The sequence below is a fragment of the Olea europaea genome, chromosome 6 (assembly GCF_002742605.1).
Source record: "Olea europaea var. sylvestris chromosome 6, O_europaea_v1, whole genome shotgun sequence".
In the NCBI taxonomy this organism is placed as follows: Eukaryota; Viridiplantae; Streptophyta; class Magnoliopsida; order Lamiales; family Oleaceae; genus Olea; species Olea europaea.
Genome location: NC_036242.1, coordinates 5,840,312 through 5,861,378, shown reverse-complemented (window position 1 = coordinate 5,861,378; position 21,067 = coordinate 5,840,312). Strand labels below are relative to the sequence as shown.

The window sequence follows — 21,067 nt, the reverse complement described above, 5'->3', positions numbered from 1 at the left end:
TTGTAACGTATACAATTTTTTAAAAAAAATTAAAAGTAACGATAAGAAAAGAAAAGTTTCATCAATATAATTAAATCAAATATCACTTACTTTACGACATTCAATTTCGACATATTTATCTTGTAGTAAAAAATGAGCGTCCTGTCAATCCTTAACGCCCATTAATGCTTCTAAAATATCTTCTTTCAGTCGACTCCTGACCTCGCTCAAAACTCTTTTATTTGCACTAAAAGCAGACTCCGAAGCAACAATGCTAACCGGAGGTATTAGCAGATCTTTTGCAATCGCAGATATAACTGGCCAACGTCGTTCATACCTTCGCCAGAATTCAATTACTTAGTCTAAACTTTTTTAATTATTTTATCTATTGGCATATTCTGGTTGAAATAATCAATTAATTCAGTAGGCAATGAATTATGGCTTGAGCCCGTAGATGTTTGATGAGAATGAGATACAGATGGTGACGACATGGTAGTGGTAGTAGATGAACACATTGCAGATGAATCATATCTATACGAATTAATGCTTTGAAATAAATTAAATATTTTCGCATCTTCTTCTTCAATTTCAGCGGAAGGAGTAGGTGCAGATGGTACCCGACTAATATTGGTACCCATTCGGTTCGCATATAATTCATACATTTCACATAATGTTTACTCTAAATTTCTATATGTGATAGGTGTATCAAATGTTAAGGCGTTTGAAATTTGATCAATTATATATTTAGTTCCTGATAAATTATATCGGGGGTCCATCACGCATGCTAAAGGAAATAATATAGGCAAATCTTCTTAATATTTTCTAAATTTTAATTCCATAACAATTATAATTTTACTAAAATCAGGGTCATTTCTGTATTTATGAAATATTCTTACAATTATATAAAGACGTTCAAGCACCATACAACTGGTGGGATAGTAAACGTCTGATTAAATCTTAGTGGTTTCATAAAAAGATGTCAAAAATCTTTTAACTTTCAAAGCTATTTGCCAATCATATTCAGTCAACATACCATCGTCATCACTTCTAACATGTCTATTGTTATAAAAGCCAGTTATTAAATGTTCAAAATCTTCACATGACTTTAATAACAAGTAAGTAGAGTTCCACCTATGACCTACGTCGCTACAAATATTTTAGCATTTTGCACTCCTATTTCGATACAATAATCCTCAAATGCTTGTTTTCTACTTGGGGAGATTGTGATATATATTAGTGCGTTCCTAATATTTTGAAGTTCATCCTTTATATGTTCTAAACCATTTTGGACAATTAAATTCAAAACATAACATACACAACGAATATAAAATAAATACCCACCAAAATCAGGTTGCAGTACCCTATGCAATTTATCAGCAATTACTTTATTAACACTAGCATTATTGAAAGTAAATGAACGAATTTTACCTTTGCAATGATATTCTTTAACAATACTAATAATAGTATTAAATATATTATTAGCGTTGTGAGGAAACTCAATAATTTCAAAAGCAATAATTTTTTTATGCATGCACCAAAGTGGGTCTATATAATGTGCAGTTGCAGCTATATATGCTCTTTTATTAATCTCTTTAAATATATCCGAAGTTAAAAATATGACACCCCCATATTTTTGCAAATCCATAATTAATTATTGTTTTGTTGAAGTAAAATATTGTATTGTATCGGAACGAAGAGTGTTTCGACTTATCCCAACGTACATTGGCTGCAGATATTCTTTCACATACGAAGCGTAGTGTTGGTTGTCAATTAATGCCGAATGCAACTCAGCACCATTAACAAGCTTCACCATTTCAGTTCGAGCTCTTTCCTCCGAATACACCCATGTGGATAGAGGTGTAGCAGAACCACCGGCGTCTGAACTGCCAAATTGCAATTGTGTTTGACAGCTTGAAATAAGTCCGTGTTTGACCGCACATACTTTGTAATGACGGTTGAGATGTGTGGTACTAATTCCTCTTTGCCATGCCAATTTTTGTTGCCAGTATTTACATACTGTTTTGGATTCTTGGACTCCATTGATGATTTTTCCCGTTGAAATCAATTTAAAGTGATCCCAACATTTTGCTTGTTTTTTTCCCTTTCGTTTTCCTCTCGCATCAGGAATGTTTAATTCAGCCTCTTCTTCCTGATCGTGTTCCGCTTCGAGAACGTCAACATCATCCAAATTAATTGAATAATTTGGATTGCCGCTTACATGATGATGAAGATCCAAATCTGGAATATCTTCAGGTAGGGGTACATCATTTAGACTTTCAAATTGATTCTGAAATTGACTTTACGGTGTTATAGGCGATTCGTTTCCTCCCACACCGAACAAGTTTTCGACAAATGCGTGTAGATCCATTCGTTTGTCTCGGCTCGCCCACCGAACCGGCCCGCTCGGCTCAGCTTGGGCACGTGTTTTTACAAGTCCGAGGCGCTCACGAAATCTGTTTTCGCCAGCCGAGTGAGCAAGTTGACGAGCCGCTCGGCCCATTTGTCACCCCTAATCCCTCCGACCAGATATTGAGAAAACTAATAAAATACCTGAAATAAGGAATATCACTTCTTGAAATTGAAAGCGAAGAAAAGAAAAGAAAAAGAAAGAAACAGTGAAAAAAGGCAAATCGATGGAGGGAGGGGAATAAAGAATTGAAAGAATGGAGGACTCCAACGACCTTCAGCAGCAGAGCAAAGCCCTGGACAAGCTTACTGACCGAGTCGAGGATCGCCAGCTCTATTCGACCCGAGTCCAAGAGATCAATTTTATGATATATTTTTCTATGTATGGATGTAATTTGGATGAAATGGTGATTTTGATTTTGATTTTGATTTATTTTTTATTATTATTATTTTTTGGTGTAGGCTATCTGGCTATGGCTTCAATTGCTGCTCCGAAAGAGGCTGACATTCAACCTGCCAGAGTGAGGGTAGTTATTATTATTTTATTTTTGTCGGTGTTGAGTCATTGATTGATGCCATGTGTGGGTAGTAGATAAATGCACGCTGTTTACATTTTTAAATAGTAGAAGTGATTCAATTTTGTGTTTGGGGGCTTTCGGACATTTTATTTGATCATAGAAATTCAATATTACGGTTTACGGTTTAGCCGTCTTGATACTGAAATCCCTTTTGGGCGAAAAAAGTGGCTCTTATTCTTGCCTTAAGGCTTGGATCTGAATTGCATGTTATATTGTAGCCTATATGCCGGAGCAGTATGAACAAATGTTAATGGAGTAGTGAAGATAAAATGGGAAAGGGAACCCATTTTGAAGTTTGGAAAATCAGCTCTTGTCCAAATCATTGTTCTATCAATCACTGGTGGAATGCAGTCAAGCTCCATTGATCCATGCCAAATTTTTATCTAATTCCAATGGATAATAGGCAAAAGTTGAGTGGATCCACCATTCTAGTGATGTGAGCAAGGAGTAGATTATCAAGATAACCCAATAGGTCATAGCCAAGGAGAACAGAGTGAAACTGTGCATGTCATAGTGGATAGTTGGTGTAAATTTCCTGTGGAAGTCGAGCTTCTACATTAGTGCAGATGCTTCTAGGAGTGCTGAAGGATAGCAGTTGATGTTGGAGTGCTGATGACAAGTCTGATTTTTCCCAAGGATATGCTTTAATTGTCATGACAAAATCAGATCTAGGTTGTCCGCAGGGGAAAGCTTCTGATACCAAAGATACGAAGGATGAATAAATGGCTTCTTTATTACACATAAAACGTAAGTATACAAGTTTTAGAAGAATACTGTACAAAATGATAGCATAACATGTGCATTGTATATATACAAGTCGTAGAAGAATAATCTACAATATAAAAACAATATGCTGACAAACTACCAGAATCAAAGGTATAGAAAAAGTAAATTGTATTACAATCAGATAAAGGAGTTGACCTTAGAACTTTGCATGAATTATTGGATAATTGTGTGATGAGTTGGAGTAAAGCTGACTTTCCTTGATACATTTATAGGAGATGATGAGTGTATGTATGTTAGATGTAATTCTAAGAGAGAATCTCTTGGTTATAATCTTGTGCTCTAGCATTTTCTATCATTTCTTTGCATGTTGAAATGTTCATTACGTCTGAACTATATGTGGCTCATAATCGAAAATGATAAAACTAAAATGAATCATTTTTATGTCTTCATGTGGCTGTTAGCTAATTATATTATTTATCTAGGTACTGCAGTTTTGGCAAAAACTTTCTTCTCACAAACAAGCATGATGAATTTTAATGGTTCAACAAACTTGACATCATTTTGCAGCGGCGGAGGTAGTGTGGGGCTGGGATGGGCTATAGCCCAGCCCGACCCCCTAGCCTATATGGAAAATTAAGAATAATTTGTTCAATTTTGGTCCAAATATTTGTGTTTGTCCAACTTTGAATTCTAACCCAAAGCTCAATGCTCAATTAATCAAATCTTATTGAAGATGCTACAATTATTAAATACTATTTCATGACATTTATGAAACGTGAATATCTTATTTTTAAATTAGGCATTTTATTTAATGCATATTTGACTAAATTTACTTATGGTAATTATGTAAATTTTATAATAGAAAATTTGTATTGTTCAAATCTTATTTTAATAGTTAGAGACACTATATACTACATGTTTTGCTAAGCTTAAAAGTAATTAATTTTTTATTTTTACATATGTTTTCATACTTATAAGAACAAATGAATTATTTTGCCCATGAATTAGACGTTATGATCAAAATAAATAATTTGCTCTAAATTTGATTTCGTCAGTAAAAAGAATATTTGTTAAAATTTATTCATTTATAAATTAATCTACATATAATTATATTCTAGAAGCTGAGCAAAATATGGACATGAATTAATTCTAATTTCTTTGAACCCTCGTAATTCTTAGTCAATTTTTCTCTTTAAATATGATTCCTCACTCACTATGAAATGAAGTGATATAGAAGATTGTTGCCCATACCAAATCGTATTTTGAAACAATAACATATAGTAATGTATCATTGATTGCGTGTTTTGACCAAAGCTTTCATTTGTTTGAAAATACTGGTCATCAAATTTATTTGGAATAATATTCATTAAATAATTTATTAGTTTTTCATTGGTGAATATGTATCATTTGCTTATAACGATAATGGTTTGGTCATTTTATAATGTAAGCGTCAATTTTTTAAGAAAATATAAAAAGTTCTAGTGGGACATCTCAGAGTGAAATATCTAAAGTTTTTCCATTTCATTGAGTGTTGCACACTCTTTGTTGTGAATGTCATATGAATTTAGCCTCGTGTCAGGAATTTATTCGAAAATTTTTAAATTTCAATCTATCCTAACATCATTTTTTGGCTCTACCACTGATTTTCCATGATCTAGAATTGGCATGGTTCCTCGTGGATTTACAAACTTATGTTATTTATAGAGGAGGAAAGTTAGATCCAAAACAATGTAATATGGTACTTTTTGATAATATACAGTTGCCCAGCAAGTATTCATACTGCGATGTTTTGTTTGCTATTCTATTCTAAATAACATTCTCAGCCCAACTCAACGAAACCCTATTCCATAGTTACTTTGTGTTCAGCGACATGGATCCTCCTCTTCTTCTTCTTGCACATGGATCCCCTTCTGGCAAATCCAATTATTTCTAGTAGTCTGCTCCCTTTCAAGCTAAAAGAAAAAAATAAAACCCTAACCTTAATGAAGTTTTGAGTTCAAAATTCTGTTCCTATTCATTCTGCTGTAGGGTTTTCTCCATGAAATTTCATAATCTATTAAGTGGTTTCTTTTTCTTCATGATTGAGATCAATAGCAATTGAGCTAGCGAGTTATGTATCATCTGCTCTACCTCAAACTACAATTATCATTTCAAATAATGTATGAACATGTTGGGTACTTGTGCGTACATTGCATTTTCATTATTTTTACGATTTGATTAAGGGTAATTAGCATACAATGTCCTTACCTTTCAAACGTTCATACCTTTCATTTTTTTGACATTTTTCACCCCTATTTTACATTTCATTGCGAAAAAGATCATTTTCATCTTATTTCTCAATAAAAAAATATAAAATGACAAATATACCCTCCTATTTAAATAAAACAAAAAAAGAAAAGAAAAATAAAAAAATAGATTGCAATTATACTCCCTAACTTTTAAAAAAAAAAAAACTGCAAATGAGTCCAAATAAATCATTAAAAGGGTAATTAGCACAAAACATTCCTACATTTCAATATTATTTTGCAAAATGTTCATACCTTTCATTTTTTGGTATTTTCACATTTCATTGCGAAAATCATCATTTTCATCCATTTTTTCAATTAAAAGCTGTAAAATGAAGCATATACCCTCCTATTTAAATAAAACAAAAATAAAGAAAAGAAAAATGAAGAATAAACTGCCACTATACTCCCAATTTTTTTCCAAAAAAAAAAAATTCAAATAAAAAATTAAAAAACTTTTTGCGTTTTTAAATTATTTATTTTTACTTTTTGAAAAATTTAGGAGTATATTTGCAATTTGTTATTTATTTTTCTTTTCTTTACTTTTGTTTTATTTACATGGGGGGGGGGGGATATGTTTGTCATTTTACAGCTTGTAATTTAGAAAATGGATGAAAAATGATGATTTTCGTGACGAAATGTGAAAATAAGGGTGAAAATGTCAAAAATAAAAGGTATGGAAATTTTGCATATTAATATTAATGGGTAGGAACGTATTGTGTTAATTACTTTTTTAATAATTTATTTGGATTCATTTATAGTTTTTTAAAAAGTTAAGGAGTATAATTACAATTTGTTGTATAATTTTTCTTATTCATTTATTTTTTTAAATAAGAGGATATGTTTGTTATTTTACATTTTTCTATTGAGAAATTAGATGAAAATGACCTTTTTCACAATAGGGTTGAAAATGTATTTCGCATAATAACATTAAAAGGTAATGATATTTTGTACTAATTACCCTTTTGAATAATTTTATCACAGGGTGAAGGAATTAGCTGCTGTTAAGATTAATGCAGCTAATGTGGATGTCATTGCAAATGAACTTGAGGTTAGTTTCTCAACCTCTTTCTATGAATATTTCACCACTTGAAATACTTTCTATTATCTTGTAAACAGCTCGACAAGAAGGTGGCCGAAAGAACATTGTGCGAGAACAAAGCTGATGCTGTTGCTGCCATTAGATCCTTGCTCTACTGAGGGGAAAAAATAAATACATGCCACGAGATTTCAAATTTCAGGCAGAAATGTTTCACAAGTTTATTTCGTTGAAGTGGAGTGAAACTCTCTCTTTGCTTGTAATGATATTCTTCCATGCAATTCCTCCAATAGTTGACAAGTTCAATCCGAAAGTGGAAAACATTTTTAGCTGTGACTGCGAATTTTTTCTTCTTAAATGATTTGCATCCTTGCAAATTTGTTTTTCGACTTATCTCCCACTAGGCAGATATTGTTTTGATTATAGAAGGGCAACCGATGCGTGGTAGATAGTTTTAACATAGTTCGATAATGAGCTTTTCATATACCACAACCCTTTTCACAAATAAGTTCAAACAAAAAGAAACTAAGATCTTGATCTTTTTTATCAATTTCGAAGTTGAAATTGGCAAGATCAACAATTCTTCTTTGTTAGTCAGCAAACATCTTGATCTTTGACCCCCCCTCGGCCACTACGAATGCTTCCAATAAGTGCAATGAGACGTGTCTATTTATCTTGTATCTTGACTCAAAATGAGAGCAGGTTTGATAAAGAATCTTAAGAGCGTCTAGGATTGTGATAGGAGGATCTCTTAACACGTTTTCTTATCATCGAAGTTATTTCACTGCAGCACAACTCGTGGAAACTTCGTGAATCACAGGGAAATCATGTCACTATGCTTTTCTGCTTTCCTTTCAGCTATAACAAATCCACAAATTATATCAATAACATGGAGGCACTCAGCACAACAGAATGAACCATCAGTAGTGTGACAGTATACATGAGAATTCAAGAATTTGATGCACCACCAAAATAATTTCAAGATGACTGTTAATTACAAACGTTCTCCGTGGGACCGTTCACATATGATACACTCTTCAATCCATCAATTGCCTTGAGAGTTCAAACCAAGCCGCACTCTAACCATCATCTTGCCACCAACTCATAAAACTTTGCGAAAATGTTAGTCTGTCCTCTGTACAATACAAGCACAAACTTTGAGGTCAAAAATATATAATACAGTTTCTACTGCTACGCTTCTTTTTGGCTGGCATCACCAGCAATGGCACGACCGGCCTGGAATTGAATGGCACACTGTCTCTGCATATCCTTAAGCCTTTCAACCAGTTCTTGGAATGTTGGACGGCTCTGTGGTTCGCTGAGATCAACAAAACAGATAGTTTGCAAAATGAAGAGGAAATAATTGGTAGATGAATGTTTGGCCTTTGCAATAGGAAATTGTGTAAACAAAAGAACATTCATTATGTCAAGAACTTCAACCACTAAAAGAGAAATTGAAGGAAATGACCATAACCAACTATAGATGCCAAGAATTTGAACTCCAAACATCTCTACCAGTGTTGAAAGTCAGTCATGTCATGGAATTCTATCGAATCTACTAATCCAAATTATTGATTTCGGGAATCACAAAAAGCCACTAAATTCGATAGGTCATAAATCATTTAGGAAGGAGTTCAATCCTAAAAAGGTGATATGGCAAATACTGAAAGTCGTCCACTCTGTGCAAAAACACATCCATTGAAATAGCGAACACAAACCTATGCCAGCAGCTCTCAATTATAGAAGCCCATTGTGGATCGATATCCTTTGGTATCTCGAGGCGTTGGTTCATGAAACCCACAGCTCCAATCACCTGCAGAATTCAGAAAAAAATTGGTCATTCAAACAAAAGACATACTTACTAGTTGTACGGAGTTGCAAATATCCCACCCAGATCCCACTTTCTTCCTTCACAAGCAGACTCGATGCACTTAGTTCACCCACTTCAGGAGGCAATTTGATAAGATTCCTAATAAATTTTCAGAAATACTAGTTATACCTGCATTGAGTTGAGGTTATCCCAAGGAATCTTTTGAGTAGCAATTTCCCAAAGAATCACTCCATAGCTGTAGACGTCAGACCTGATCATTCCAAAGAAGAAGCAAAGCTTAGAACCAAAAGATCATCTCTCTTTATCCATAACGTAGTTGAAACCAGATTTAGCCCCTGTTTGGTTCAGCTATAAAAGTAGATTAAAATCCAAGTCAAAGTCAACAAATATGGTTTTTATCTAAACCAAACAAGGACTTAATGTCATTATTCACTTAGCCATACTTCTCGTCCGAGGGTTCATTACGAAGAACTTCGGGAGCCATCCACTGTGGCTGCATGACAAAAAATAAGTAGGTTCTCAATCAGCTATGAATTTGAAGCTTTTCATAAAGCACACAAGACATTTAGAGTAGTTTGTAACAATATAACCAAAAAGAAGAGTTTATAGTGCCCGTTACATACCGTTCCTTTCCCCGTCTTTGTCGTCAAATATGTTTCATGTTTAAGACGTGAGAGACCAAAGTCACCAACCTGTTGAAACCACAAGTTGGATTTCAACTCATAAGATTTTAAAAAGCACATGAATCAAGAGAAGGCTCACCTTAACAGCCCAGTTCTTGTCAACTAGAAGATTTGAAGACTTCAAATCACGATGAACAATAGGTGGATTGAAATGATGAAGATAATTCACACCCCGTGCCTGTAAAAATATAAACAATTCCTAATAAAAACAATGAAAACTCTTTTTCTAGAATTCCTTATTATCTCCAGAAAATGCTGGAAATAACCAATTAAGGGCTAAAGAAAGAGTTGAATGAATCATGAGAATATAACATGTCCACTCTCTCTATACCAAAAATAAGGTAGGGTTAGAGTTCAAGAAATTCATTCCAGAAATACATCTATGGTATAAGGGACTTACTATATCCAAAGCCATGTTAATACGACGTCTCCAATCTATTTTTGATGTATTTCTTTGTAATAACCGGAACAGACTTCCACTGTTTCAAGAAAACGGTAGAAACTGATTATTAGGACACACTGTTAAATTGTTAATGGAAGAACATTGAATCTTGAAATACAAGGTTGACATAAAGAACACGTGAGATTACATTAAGGGACAAAATTGAAAGAGAAAAAGGGAAGATTAGCACAAGTAGAGAATATACCGTGGAAGGAATTCTGTTACAATGCAGATACGTTGAGGTGAAGTAACTGCACCCATGAAGAGCAGAATATTTGGATGTCGAAGTCTTTTCATAAGTGACACCTTCAAAACCAAAAAACTCTTAAGGACATGACTACCCACATGATTTTCTTTGGTATTAATACCAATAAAATGCATAACAGACCAAAAGAAAAGGTACATTCGGCGTGTATAGGTTGGTACATAGTATTAGATAGTACTAGACACTACAATGAACAAATTTTCAGCTCGTTTTCTTTCTTAAAGCAAGTTTGGCAAGTGTTTATAACAGTTCAAGCTATAAATGGATAGAAATACGTGGAGGATAAGTGGATATTACTACGCAGGTCCTTAAAATGTATGGATACAAAGTGACTTGAGTGTTTATAATCAGTTTATAAACATGAGCCATACATAGGCTCAATATTGTCTAAACCTGTCAAATCTACCTTAATAAACATATTACCAAAACATGGTATGCAATTAAATGAAAAACATTTTCTACCATGATACCAATTTATTGTCAGATAACATGCATCATACGACTAGATCCTATTATAATCAAAGAGATCTCCCTTTATCCAAAAAGAGTATATTAGGCAAGCCATAGTGTGCAGCTTTTTGCAAATGACTTAAAAGTCAAACCAAATAGAAGAGCAGATCTAATAGCATAGTGGAAAAATTGAATAATATGCTAATGAGAATAAATACCTCCTGTCTGAAGGAAAATAATAAGTCATCAGAATATTCTTGTCTGGAAAATACCTTTACAGCAACATCCTGCATAAGATAGTCATTATTCAATTAGAAGACAAGACATATTTTCTGATTTTATCTAAAGAAATTTAGAAGTAAACAAGATGAATAATCGTGAAAACAGTGCATTGTACACAATGTATATGCATAAGTATATTCCTTGGCTGGAACAACTTTGTAGTTTTAGATTTATAAACATGTGCCACAAGAATAATAGATCACAACTGGCCCTGTTTGGGTTGCAAACATGCCTAGTTGCTAATATTAGGATGGAGGTTATTAGAAAGATAGAAATCTTATATCATACACAATATTTTGTGCATGGATTGCCTTCATGCATTCTTATGGATACAAAATTACCAAAAAAAAAGGAGCCAAAGAACATACCGATCCATACCACAGAGCATGATATACTGTTCCACAAGAACCTGCAAAGACATGGAGAAAGATGTGTGAGGTATATGGAAATTCAAAGCAAAGGGGAAGGAAAGGCCATAATCAAATAATAGATCAAAAACTCTAGAAAATGTTTCTGTTCATGTCAAGTTCCTTCACAAAATCTATTACAAGAATTAGCAGCAGCAGAAGCATCCAGTGCAACTCTGATATCATATAATACATTACGTTATGTATAAATAGGCACAACATTACAGACTACAAATAAATGGAATATACGTAAGTAGCTTTCCATTTACTAGGCCTCCCCCAACATCATGGCATCCATGAGCAACATAACTACTGGCAAACATGGAATGCACTTACCTTCTCCAATCTGTTCTCCAATTGTTAAGTCCTCCCACAAGATTTCATAATCGAAGCAGTCAACATCCAGATCAACTTTATTAATAGCACTACTGCTAGTACTTCCATAACTACTAGCACTACTAGTGCTATTAACATTGATTGATGAGGACCACGACCCTGGAGCATCATTATTAGCTGACGGATCACTTTGAGCCAGTAGATTTTCTGATTTTAAAGTGGGTTTGGGACTCTTTTGCTGACCTGACTCATTTTCTAGGTCATTGTTTAACCATGGCCATACAAAACGAGAAGTCTTTGCTTCTGTTCCATCATCTGATTCATCATGTTCATTTCCTTTCCATGGCCATGCCAAACCTTTCTTACCAATCCAAGCCCCTGCCTTTGAAGTAATGATCTTAGAAATCCCCAGTTTCCCTTCACCTTCATCACCAAATTCCCGGGACGGTATACCCGGAGAGTGTTCCTCATGGCTAGCACTGGAGAAGACTCCAAAAGGAGAAGGATGTATATCTCCTCGGGGTGTACTAGCTCCACTTGAGGCAGCATCCTCCCTGTGATCAGAGAGAGCTGCATCCGAGAAACCATGAATATGATCAGAGTGATGGCAATCTCCAACTCCACCTTCAAAATCTGAGTCACTCTCTCCGGACCTTATTTTTGACTTAACCTTGTTGCTCACTTTAGAAGCCTATTTCAAGATTTTCTGGAAGTCAGCATAAGCTACATAAATAATAATAGCACAAACAAGTAAACTAGTCTACTCACGAAATTTGATATTTTCGAGGCTATTGTTACTTGTAGAGGCTGCAGAGGATCAAGGCCAAGTTTGGCTGGAGCAAAGTTTCTTGGTCTACTAAAGCTAGAATCGGTTTCCAAGCCTTTTGCCCGAGATATTGCTGCTTTTGCTTCCTGAAAAGGTCTGGGATCACTTGAAACACATATAATTCCCACCAAAGTGCCATCGTCATGACAGAAAGGGGAGTTGGTCACATCAGCTATAAACCTATCCCCTCTCTTAGTTTTAATAGGAAACTGCCCAGTCCAACTTTCCCCCTTTGCCACTCGATTCACTATGTCACTACCCACAGCAAAATCTCGAGTATCTATTAGTAGCTCCGTAACATCCTGCCCTAAAGCCTCTGCAGCTGAATATCCATAAAGATCTTCCGCACTTCTATTCCTGTGAAATAGAAACATATTTGTTAAAGAAGATGTTATAGACTGAATCTTACATTGAAATTATAACATTACTCAATAAATTCCAAGTACTAATTAATTTCCTATAAGAAGCTCTCAAGTTTGGTCATCAATGTTTCAGTAATGTGAACATCATTAAACACATCCAATTTGTTATCAGTAATCCATTTTGGCATCCTTCTGAACTTATAAAAAGCAGGCATTGAGGATTTTTGGGCAGCACCTGCTTTTAAACATGGCTAAGAACCAACACAATCAATCAAACAAAGCCACAAATGAAACTTTAAAGTTCAGTTCAATTGACTCACCAGTAAATAACCCGATAATTGAGATCAAATATATGCACTGATTGTCTCATTGACTGCAATATATTCAAGTACTGCCCATCGGTAAACTTAACCTCCGCCAACCCCACACCGTCACTCCCACCAGCCATCTCCCTGCTATTACTCTCCCTCTGCAACGGAGATGATTGCTGGAATGGGGAGAAACCCCTCTTCCCCACCGCCACGCCACTTCCATCCCCGCCAACGCCCCTCCTCCGTGGAGCCCGCTGCGGTGAAACAGAATGGGACCTCTGCCTTGGACGATGATCGACAACACCTGAAGCAGTCGGTGTTAATGAAGTTGTGAGCTTAGACATCTCTTTTTTCAAGTGAGCATGGCCTATTTCTAGTTCTTGGATCTTCTTCAGTAGCTCCTCAGCTGGCGGTGGCGGCGGCTGATTTTCCGATGATTGTGTTACACTATTTTCCATTGTAGCAATTACGAAATTTGTTGACGCCCCCTTTAAAATCTAATCTTGAAAATCACAAAATCAATATATAATTGCAGAAGGATTTCTTCAAAGCCCTTTATCCCTATGTTGACACATCCAAGAAATGGATCTGAGAACTAAAAATCACTGGTTTTCCATTTTTCTTCCTGATGAAGTTGTTTTTATATGCGAATATTAATAGTGAATCTTTGTTAAATGGGTTGTCAATAGCAGCTAAATGAAGAAAAATAATGACCTTTTAGAGCAACGAACTACCCTTTCTCCCAACAACGGCGGCTGATTTTCCGATGATTGTGTTACACTATTTTCCATTGTAGCAATTACGAAATTTGTTGACGCCCCCTTTAAAATCTAATCTTGAAAATCACAAAATCAATATATAATTGCAGAAGGATTTCTTCAAAGCCCTTTATCCCTATGTTGACACATCCAAGAAATGGATCTGAGAACTAAAAATCACTGGTTTTCCATTTTTCTTCCTGATGAAGTTGTTTTTATATGCGAATATTAATAGTGAATCTTTGTTAAATGGGTTGTCAATAGCAGCTAAATGAAGAAAAATAATGACCTTTTAGAGCAACGAACTACCCTTTCTCCCAACAATTTTTTTTTTTTTTTTTTTATCTTTTTATATTTTTTTCTCTATTTCTCTCACTACGATTTTGGATTGGTGGCGGTTCTTCTCTCTCCGCCAATGACAAAAGAATATATAGTCTAGACCGCCAAATTCAAAGACCACTCTCACAACTGTAAGTTGTGTGTAGATGCAAAGAGAAAATTGCAGAATTAGTCCCTTAACTTAATGTCTAAGTAGCAAGTTAGTTTCTAACTCCATAAAAAACCTAAATTGATTATTCTATTATAGTTACAGATTTAGTATCGAACAACATAAACCGAGTAAGTCTATATGTTGGAGTGAATTTGCTCTAAATTAAAGTGAATTTGCTCTAAATTTGATAGTTTGATAAAAAAAAAAATGTAATTGATAAAATTGAAAATAAAAACATATAAAAGTTCATATAGAACAAATTAAAAAAGGATGTAATATTTCCTATTTGGTATATATTTTTAAGAATTTTTAAAAAAAAAATCAATTTTAATTACACATTCTTTTAATAAAAGAATTTTGCATGTTGACTTCTAATTATTTTCTATATTTTAATAGCATTCTCATAAAAATCACTTTCTATAAATCTGATATCAAAAATCTACATCGAATAGGTGAATTATTGTGTTATTGCTTTTTTTCGTAATTTAACTTGTCTTCGTAGAAATCAGTTCCTAATTTCATCATTATGCTTGATATTATAAGTCGACCAAATCTATAGTAAAGCTCAATGTGTTGAAAAGTAAACCAACAACACTGGTTCAAATGGTAAACTTGGGAACCCGATGAGCTTATAACTTAAGAATAGACGTTAAAAATCAAGATGAAGTCTAGTGAATCAATCCTTCATCTGGGACCATTTTAACTAACCACAATCAGTTTTTTTTATTGTTCTTTCAAAAAATTATTTTATTTTATTATTTCTAATCTTTGATTCATCTCTAGTTACTCCTTTCTCAGGTTTATGTCTTAGGAGTTTAAAAGATTTTAAATTTTTACATATCCAAATAAAGCTTGGTTTTGTTTTCTAAATCGAACTTATGCCTAGAAATTTGAAGTAGGTTTACATGAGGACCAAGTCATGAATAAAAAATTTGAATAGTACTTGCAACATGAAGATAAATTGGAGGACCAGTGGTGCAATTTCACAAAGAAGGTATTTGGCATCCAATAATTAGGGGCCCACGATGAGTTGGGGTGCGTGGGAAACCGTTTCTATTCACACTGTCTTTTTCTTATTCAGAGGCAGAAAAGACTAATTCCACTCCACTTTCTAATTTTCCCCTCCCTTCTCTTTTCTTTTTTTAATGACAAATTTGACTATTATAAAAAATATTCATATGTAAATAAAGGAGTGGGAGCATTAATTGCTTGTTAATTTAATAGCCCATAGGAACGCCTAATAAATTAATATTTAACCCAATTTTAGCAAAAAAATAAAAAAAAAATTGCATATTCAATAGCACTAATATATGACTAAGCGACTCAAGTTGCTAATAATTTAAGTTTATATTCATACGAAGTTAATAAGTATCTTTCATTTAGTTTGAATCGCTTTTAAAATTAGCATTAAGCTATTCCAATATGTGAATAAAAATAATAGTTGCACTTAATTTTAACGGAGAGAGGGTTAGAAGTGTAAAGTGAATCGATTCTGTTTAGTACGAGTTATGCTGTGAAATGGTTTATATAAAAACTAGTCAACATGTGTATAATTGGATCTTTGGACTTTGAATTTCTCTCTCTCTTTTTTTTTTTTTTTAATCATCATGTAATATAAATTTTGTTAATCTTTTTTCATATATATATAACAAAAATTTTTGGTGCCTTAAAATGTTGAGGTGGTGTGTAGTTGCTCAACTTGTGCACCCTCACGGAATCTTCGGTTTTAGCAGTGGTTTCTAAAACTATCCAACTTATATTAGAGAGTTTATTATCCACTAGTTCAGAATGTATTTTAACAGAATAAAATTACATAAATGTCCCTTAGTAAAATTTTCAGTTTATAGTTTCTTATATGAATTTTTTCTCATAAGTGATATTTTACTTATAATTAATTTGTTTACATATAAATTAATATTTAACTTAAAAATTAAATTAGACAAATACTTAAAATTATAAGTTCATTTTTTATTTATAAGTATAATTTATAATTATAAGTAAATTTTATAATTTTATTTAATTTTAAGTGAATTTTTACTTATAAGTAACTTTTTATATTTTATAAGTGAATTTTTGTCTTATTAGTCATAGTTTTATTTTATAAACAAATTTTTTAAGGTAAAAATAATTTTTTAAATTATAATATAATTTTTCTTATCTTATAAGTAATATTTTACTTATCAGTATTTTTAATTATAAAGTAATTTTTGCACTTATAAGTAAATTTTTTAGTTAATATATTTTTTTATTTACAAATTAGTTTTGAAGAATATATGTTTGTGAAAATAATTATTTTATAAAGAATAAAATTAAAAGATAACATGAGAAACAGTCAAAACTCGTCGATTTGGTGGGTTAAGAGAACTAATCAAAATTATACTATGCCGACTTTGAGTAATTTTTAAACCATTTAAAATCATTGAAAAATAAATACTCCCAAGACCTTTATGGTTCTTTGTCTAGAAATCTCTCGTATGAAAATGGATAATTTAAGAGTTTTCAAAACTTATGAGTAGATGACTCATAGGTTTAATTAACAAGTGAAATGATTTTATTGCATTAGTACAAAAGCGTTTACACAATTTCGATCACTAGAATAGAGTCACATTTCTATAAATTCATCATTTATAATGTTATTTGATTAATAGTAAAAATTTTGGTCTATAAATAATATTACTTTTTCGTGATTTTAAACCCTACTTTCGACCTAACTAGCTCTAGTTATAAATAATTAATTGTGCATGAAGTAAATAGGATGTCTTATATAATTTAAAATAACTTAAAATTTAATATCTCAATATTCTTTTTCAATTTATTACTTTAGTAATTAGAGTTTTTTAGATTTATTAAATAAAATATTTTAAAACAAATAAATTTCGTTTCAATACTTTAATAATACGAGTTAGGATATAAATCTAATTAAATAACTTTATCAGCTTATTAAGAGTATTTAAGTAATTTTGCGGGTTATTTTTTATTTTTTTACTTTGTCGATAGTATAATCACCCTTATTGTTCAAATAAGTAAACATTAACTTTGTTGATTAACATGTTTGAAGTTATTTATAATCAGTTTAAATATAAACAAATAGAAATACTGGATAGTAATTATATGTAAAATATGTTGATAAAAATGGTTTAACTGGATATAAACATGTGCCACACAAAGTTTATACATAACAAGTCAAACTATTTCTTATCAATACATTTCATATGACTCGGAAGTATTATCCATTTATGTAGATTTATTTCTATTTATAGATAATTTTAACAAATTATAATTTATTCCTAAACAGCGGCAAAACTTAACTCAATAAATGTTTCATTTGTCAAATTGTTTAAACCCTTGTTTGTCATCCATTATTTGGAAATTAAAGAGTTTTGAATATTATTTTTTGGAGAATGTGTGATAAAAAAGTAAGAAAGCTATATTAATTTGTGTATAGAATATTTTATTGTACGAATGTATAATAGAAAATGACATTATAGAAAACAATTTAAAATTTTAAAACATGACAAACGGGGACCAAACCTTTAAATGAAATAATTTAATTTGATGTTAGTGCAAGCACTAGCAGAGTTCAATGAGTTCTAGTCTCTAGCCACCCTTTTTTCAAATTTTGTCATTGTAAACATAATGGGGATTACTCGATAAGACGTAAGAAGTGTGGGTCAAATAAACTATAATGTGAGCATGGATAGTTATGAAGTGTATAAAAGGTTTTGTAAGTTGTAATTTAATTACTAATTGTGAATGATCATATTTGTACATTTAAAACCCTAATTATAAGATGTAACAATTCTCAATAAAATAAATACATGAGTTTTGATTATCTCTCTTTTCTTCTCTTTACTCTTTAGTTTATAATACATTATCAACGCGATTATTATTTTTAAGAGTTTTCATTTTTTTAAGATTGTATGAAACATCATTGTGTTTTTCATTCAAGATCTACGAACTGCAATGCTCGTAATTTTATAAACATGACAAATATAAAGTCATTTAAATATTTTTGAACTCCTCGAAGCTTTAAGATTTGTCGAATCTAAAATTCAAGAGGTTTTATATTTACAAATATTAAATATATATAGTTTAATTTGTTATCCTGCAAAACATAAATTTTTAAATATCAATATTCTTCACAACTTTGTTATTTTTGAGAATCACAATTTTATATAAATTAGTATTCTAGAAAAATATTACATTGTTGCTACTAAAGAGCAACTTTATAGATTAATATTTACGTAAACAATATATTATTTCTTTAGTGGAAGCATAATTTTTATTTATCAATATTCATGAAGGTATTATATTATAACCCTTTAAAAGGTTCAGATTTGAAATTAATATTTCATAAATGTATTAGGTTATTCTCTTGAAAAAACACAAATTTATACAAAATCAATATTCTAGAAGAATATTGCATATGTTGCATTATTGTTCTCGAAGAATAACTTATAAATATTTAAAAAAAAACAATTTTAATGACTATTGAGAAGCAAAAATTTATATTATAATATTATAATAGAAACGTCAATATATTAGAAAAAATATATTATGTTATTGCTCTTGAAAAATCATAAAATTATACATATTAATATATTTATTGAAGAATATTGTGTTGTGCTCTTGAATAAGAAAGACTTTATAAATTTATTCACTCTATAGGAATATTAACCCCTGATTGTCTCCCATTAATTTAAAATTCATTTTTTTTCTCTCTTCTTATCAACTATATACTTTTTAATAAAATAATATTAATTATAGGTAAACCTAAAAAAAAAATCATTCCTTTTTACTTGCACATTCTTTAAAAAATTACCATTCATTTCATTATAATTTAAAATAATAGAGCCCAAACAGGGGCTATGTTGATCTAGAGAAGCAACTTTTTATACAAATTAATGTTTGTGAAAGATATGTGTTAATGTTCCTAAAAAGGTTGAGAACATTGTGTTTATGTTCTCAAAAATACTTTTGCAGAAGTATAACTATATACCATAAGAAAGAAAAGAAATGGTTAGGATATATATATTATGTTATATATCTATCTTGCTCATTGTTGATTTTTATGTATATGCAATAATTGCAATCCACTTGTTGATTCTTAATTAGTAGCTTCTGTAGATTATGTAAAAAAATATGTTTTACAATTGTTTCGTAGGATTATAATTGGCTTTTATTGATATATGAACAATATTTGTGAGTCATTTGAAAACCTATTAAAATATGATAATGCGTAATTTTTGTTATGTGAATGAACAAAATTGAACATCATAATAACTTGTTCACACTATATACATAAAAAACTTGTATTGTTTCAAATATGTACATCTCAGTTTGCACCGTGCAAGTATAATAACAACTGGGACAAATGTTATATAAAACTAGATGTTAATGTCTTGAAATTTTTTATCATTTTGATTGATCGGTACCATCTCAAATTAGTAATGATGCAAAAGTTATTGAGAATTCAAATATATATAGATTGAAGAACTAAAAGATTGTTCAATCCAATCAATACATCATGTGATGTGTGTTTTCAAAGAAATTGGTCATTAGACCATCTCTCGAATCCCAAGCATATCTAGAAAATATTAGAGGTGAATTTTATGGGCCAATTAACCCTTCATGTAGACTACTCTGAAATTTTATGGTATAATTACTTGGATCCACTAGATGGTCACATGCATGTTTATTGTACAATGATAACTTGAAGTTAATTATTCAATTACGGGAACAATTCCAAGATTTCTAAATTAAGACAGTTTTGTCTTGATAATGCTAGTGAGTTTACATATCAAATATTTGAGCAATTTGTAGTTGGGATAATAGTTGAATATTCTATTGCTCATTATTTAGCATATCATTTAAATGCCTCCAATTAATTGGTAAATCATGACTTTTGAGGAAAAAAAACCGCTTTGCTTAGAAAAAGCTATTTTACATGTAACGACACTAGTATGCCTCATGTTATAATAAAAAATCTCTTGCTATAAATGACTTATGATCAGAAGCGTGACATTCCCATAATAATGATTTGTGATATTGTAATAATGTTAGGTTACCTCACCATAAATCACTTGGAAGGGTCTTAAAAAATAATTAAAATACATATTTAATATGAAATCTTTTTTCCAATAAAATTTCTTAAATCCTAACGGGTATTATTTCACAGCAAGATTTATCGACTATCATCTGAATAAAGCAGCTTTCTCAAAATTAGAAGCAGACATTAACTAACTAAAAGAATACATTAAATGCAGCGTTTTACATTCTCTATATCCTTGGACATCACAATACGAACCAAAAGTTTGAGAAGTAACTTAAGTACAAGATACGTTCATAAATATGAAGAAAGATATCATTCAACTTCAAGATAAAAATCTCAAAATAAAAAAGGGATCAAATAGTAAAGATAGTTTTATTGAGGAAGCGTATACTCTTAGAAATTATATAAACATCATTAATTGTAAAATCTCAAAAAGGTTCAAGCGCCTAGAACATTGAAAATAAAGATTTTATTGATAAATTATATCGTTATGGTGAAATAAATGGAATAAAAAAATACAAAAGTGTAGACAACACTTTTGACATCATGTAACACTTCA

General features: G+C 31.6%; 1 protein-coding gene and 1 long non-coding RNA gene across 4 annotated transcripts; one reads left to right on the top strand and one right to left on the bottom strand.

The window, feature by feature from the left end:
* Positions 1–2,535: 2,535 nt before the first annotated feature.
* LOC111395632 lies at positions 2,536–7,346 on the top strand. Of its 2 annotated transcripts, XR_002702823.1 has the most exons (4): positions 2,536–2,767; positions 2,848–3,710; positions 6,959–7,025; positions 7,094–7,346. It is a non-coding gene; the product is annotated as an uncharacterized LOC111395632 (long non-coding RNA). The 2 variants fall into 2 exon arrangements; XR_002702824.1 differs by lacking the exons at positions 6,959–7,025; positions 7,094–7,346 and adding an exon at positions 4,181–4,515.
* A 477-nt stretch (positions 7,347–7,823) lies between these two features.
* Positions 7,824–14,329, bottom strand: LOC111395631 (MAP kinase kinase MKK1/SSP32-like). 2 transcript variants are annotated; one of them, XM_023021716.1, is made up of 14 exons: positions 13,993–14,329; positions 13,218–13,659; positions 12,478–12,892; positions 11,710–12,400; positions 11,335–11,375; positions 10,903–10,971; positions 10,175–10,275; positions 9,928–10,006; positions 9,607–9,705; positions 9,468–9,536; positions 9,288–9,337; positions 9,013–9,094; positions 8,732–8,826; positions 7,824–8,331 (listed from the first exon to the last, which is right to left on the bottom strand). In XM_023021716.1, exons 1-14 carry the CDS (start codon positions 13,997–13,999, stop codon positions 8,205–8,207), a joined length of 2,367 nt encoding a protein of 788 aa, XP_022877484.1. In that variant the 5' UTR covers positions 14,000–14,329; the 3' UTR covers positions 7,824–8,204. The 2 variants fall into 2 exon arrangements, with proteins under 2 accessions (XP_022877484.1, XP_022877485.1); XM_023021717.1 differs by lacking the exon at positions 13,993–14,329 and having other exon boundaries at positions 10,957–10,971; positions 13,218–13,950.
* Between the last annotated feature and the right edge of the window lie 6,738 nt (positions 14,330–21,067).